This window comes from Sinocyclocheilus anshuiensis, unplaced genomic scaffold (genome assembly GCF_001515605.1).
Source record: "Sinocyclocheilus anshuiensis isolate Anshui unplaced genomic scaffold, SAMN03320099.WGS_v1.1 scaffold1094, whole genome shotgun sequence".
Taxonomy (NCBI): Eukaryota; Metazoa; Chordata; class Actinopteri; order Cypriniformes; family Cyprinidae; genus Sinocyclocheilus; species Sinocyclocheilus anshuiensis.
In genome coordinates, this window is record NW_015536578.1 from 565,789 (window position 1) to 570,090 (window position 4,302).

Genomic DNA, 4,302 nt, shown 5'->3' on the forward strand with positions numbered 1-4,302 from the left:
GTTGAGTTGGTTCTTGTAAAGAGTATAAATAAATAGTATTTATACTGTATTAAAAAGTCATTTTTCAGTGTTTTTTTTTTTTTAAAGATTCACCCTAACCCTAACAGACACCCTAATCATTCTTGATTTCCCCCCCCAAATATATCTACATATTAAAAAGATCCTGTATTATCATCGTGCAACCCTAATTTTTTCTTAAATATTACTGTGAAATCGGTTCCAAACTAAAGTACAGGATGTTCAGCCCTGTCAACCAGTACACTAAGGTCATTACTATATCCCCAATTATAAAACGGATAATTCCGTTCCTTGATTCTGATTGGTTCAGCCTCGTTCGAAGTTATTGTAAATTACTCTACAAACATACACCTTTGTTTACTTTGTGTGTTGCTTGGCAACCACTTTGTTGCAACCACAACTGATTCTGAGGAACTACATTGTTTGGTGGAAGAATACTGTTTTTATTAATATCATTACACTTTATTTGCTCTGTTTTATTTTGTGAAACCTAACTACGTATATGGAATAACCGTTTTATAAAAGCAATAAGCCCTGTGAAGCCGTGGTTTACAGTGAATTTATAACAGCTAAGGAGGTTGTTAGTGAGGTTGTTAACAACGCCTCTTAAGGCCCATTCACACCAAGCACGATAACTATAAAGATAACGATAAAGATATAGTTCTAAAAATCGTTCTCAATATTACAGAATAGCATAGTTCACACCACAACTATAACGATAACGATACAGAGAAACGATATCGTTGTGATCACTTTCAAAACGATTTTTTTTCCAGCTGATGAACGATAAAACACTGACAGCCAATCAGAATCCATCCTGCTGTAATGAGCTCAAGAATTTAAAGCGGCAGACGCATGTGCGCTTAGAATGAACAGACGATATCGTTCACTGGTGTGGACGCTAATATCGTTATCTTTATAATTATCGTTCTTGGTGTGAACGGGGCTTTAGCTGTTATAAATTCACTGTAAACCACGGCTTCTTTGGGCTTATTTCTTTAATAAACACTGACAGGAACAAATATGTCTGCTTTCATCATTTTCAATGAGGATTACTGTATATGAGAATGTGAACTTGTGACTAGTGTGTAAAGGTCTTACGCAGTCTCTCTGTGTAACAGCACACCAGTGCTGGTGCTGAGGGCTCCGGTCAGGCTCTGGCCTCTCCGGGTTCTTGTCTGGAAGAGTTCCGCTCGGCTCCCTTCATCGAGTGTCACGGTCGCGGCACCTGCAACTATTATGCTAATTCCTACAGCTTCTGGTTAGCCACCATAGAGGACAGCGAAATGTTCAAGTAAGCTTTCGCACACTTTATATTCTTGAGTATTTATCAGCTGTTGAGCTCGCCTTTTAGGTTCTTACTGTTTTTATGGATGCACTATTGTTTCTTCAGTTTAACACAGAATATATCATGTACTAAAGCTGATTTGTTTATTTGAAATATTTAAGCTATATATGCCACACCCATGCCCCTGGTTTCACAGACAAGGCTTAAGCCTAATGCCAGACTGAAATCTAAGTCTGAGCTGTTTCAACTGAAATAAACTTGCTCTGACTGATCTTAAAATATATCAGTGCCTTTATTTTGTCTTGAAAAAAGCACACCAGTAATGTTTTTTAAGGCATGTTTATAAAAAATTACTTAAAAATGTCCTAATTGAACTATGGCCTAATACTGGCTTAGTCTAAGCCCTGTCTGTGAAACCAGGCCATGGAGTACTTCAAAGCTACAGTACTCCTCTCGCTTACCACAAGAGGGCACAATAATTTCTTGGTGATTTAGGAGCATTTTTATTGTATTTATGTCTCACTATGGTATGAAGCATTAATAAGTCATCCTACTTAATGTAACCAATAACCAGGTCAATTTAAAAAGATTTGAATAATAACAATAACAAAAACAATAATATGCAATTAAAATATTGGTCCAGAAAATAATGACTTTTATGTTACGTGTATCTTTTTAATTAATATTACTTAGGCTGAAAATGTACAGTGTACAGAGTACAGAGATGAAGTGTAGCATATCACAAAATAACTGTTTACAAAACATTGATCTTATTTCGTTTATCTAATTTCATAATTTCTTTAGTATAAATGTAATACTTGTTTGATCAGATATTTTAATAAATTAATCATTATATATGCAGTTTTACAAATATTATACAGATCAATATGACCTATTATTGCCCTTTTCTGCAACAGAATAAAAAAATGTAATTACACCTTTTTTATATAAACAATATATGGTTTGATTGTTTTAATATTAAATGCCTAATTCATAAATTAAATTGGTAATTGAATGAATTAAAATGAACGATAGACCACCAGGAATTTGTCCCAGTGCTTTCTAAGACCGATCTGGGTCTGGTGACCTGCCTAATTTTGTCGATGTCTGTCTGAAATCTTTTCTTCTGCAAAATTAGGCACCACTAAAAAGAGATGCAAACTCAGAGCTCCAAGAGAAAAAGTCAGAATTGCAAGATGTTAAGAAAAAACATTTTCCTGTCCTCTTGTTAAATGTCTGTGTGTATTGTGGTTACAGGAAACCTGTCCCTACAACGCTAAAAGCTGGGAATCTACGAACTCATATCAGCAGGTGTCAAGTGTGCATGAAGAGGGTCTAGACCAGCCTCAGCACTCCGTCTGCTCTTTATACTCCAGTTTTACGAACAAACAACAAACGTAAGGTGCTACTTCTGTGAAAAGCCATGGAAAAACTTTGAAAACCCACAGAAAAATACCCGTCTCATTGGAACCTCAAGATCTACTGGCACATTTGCCTCATACAGAGCGTTTAACTAACATTGTTCCATTGTGTCTAATGAATGACACCTGTTTACACTTGCACTGAGTTTATGTATTAGTAAGCAGGTAACCATATTCATCAAGAGCTCACATGGATCGGATGCTATTCCGTCCAGCCCTTCTTGTGTTCTTTTTTCAGCTTTATTTATCATGCCACTCAGCAATATCAGATGCAGATATCTTGTTTATTTCTCTCTCAAATGTTTAATCAAGCAACACTAACATTATAGAATTGGATAATTATGTTTTTCTACTTCACTGTCAGTAAGTTTGTCAGCACCCTCTTTATATGATGTAGGAAAAGCAAAGATCAAGCTTTGTTGAAAATATAGTGCTCTATTTAGTTAACACTCTGTCACATAATCTCTTCAGGTAAATGCCATTGATTTAGTTATACTTAATTATTTATGAAAACGTATGAGATGAGAGTTTAAGCATCAAGGGGCCTTTCCTTTCCACATTGATTTCTCTCTGTTAACCACTGCAGAAGACCATTGTGGCACATAAACTGTAATATTCGGCACTTTTTTTTGTGAATCAGAATGTGGCCTTTAGACTGAAAACTTTCATTTATGAATCTGTGTTTTGAAGTTTATGCTTGTGCATATGTGCTTGCAGCTGTGCCTGGCCCAGTTTCCTTTTGGTACAGAAATGTTTTCCCATGATGCAATTTAACTTCATTTCCATTCACACATAGACATACAGTCTCTTCTGTATCTGTTTATAGCTCTAATCAAAATAATCAGACATCAGACTAGAAGTGCACTAGTAAGTCACCTGTCACCTTTTGTTGACTCCTCTTTTATCACTCTGTTGACTTTAACTCATCAGCAAGCTCACCTGACTTGATTTCAACCACATCTATGACAAACTTAAAGAGGTTATCCAGAATAGAGGGTCTGTGTCTGAAGTCTGCATCTTTAATTTGAACATTGCCTATGGATTCTGTTATATGTCTTACGTTTCTTTTGTCTTAATGCCTCAGATACCAGACCAAATAACCTGCACATGTCCCCCTTACACAGTGGATTTCTTGCTCATGAATTTTTATTTTTTTATTATTATTAATGTTTTTTTTCTTTTTATTTTACACTGATAATACTTGACTATGCAATCTACACTACTCGCTACAAAACCTTCCCCACAGTTGACCTTTTAGCAGAGTTCATCAAATTGTTCCAATATTTTAGGTAAATAAGCTAGTTGTATTTAAATTTGAAAGTCCCTTACATGACTTGTCATGGACTAGTCATGGATGTGAGCCCACATATCCGTACTATAATGTCACTGATCTCACACACTCGCTGTAGCTCTGTGCATTGATGTGCCCATGAAGTATTAACGCTCTTGTTTTGGAATATGTTGAATAATAGAGGTTGATTGCAATTTGTGAAAATATATATTTTTTTCAGTGACAAATGATTTCAGTGATGCCCCACCCTATACTGTGTCATACAATAAAATGTTTGTATAAAT

General features: G+C 35.5%; 1 protein-coding gene across 2 annotated transcripts in view; it reads left to right on the plus strand.

Annotated features, from left to right (window-relative positions):
- Window positions 1–3,897, plus strand: part of LOC107702910 (collagen alpha-1(IV) chain-like) — a 61,930-nt gene extending 58,033 nt beyond the window's left edge. For both annotated transcript variants that reach the window (XM_016505352.1, XM_016505362.1), the window contains 2 exons: window positions 1,140–1,312; window positions 2,564–3,897. In XM_016505352.1, coding sequence (XP_016360838.1) covers window positions 1,140–1,312; window positions 2,564–2,645 — 255 coding nt within the window. In that variant the 3' untranslated portion in view covers window positions 2,646–3,897. The remainder of the gene's footprint in view (window positions 1–1,139; window positions 1,313–2,563) is intronic.
- Window positions 3,898–4,302: the final 405 nt, after the last annotated feature.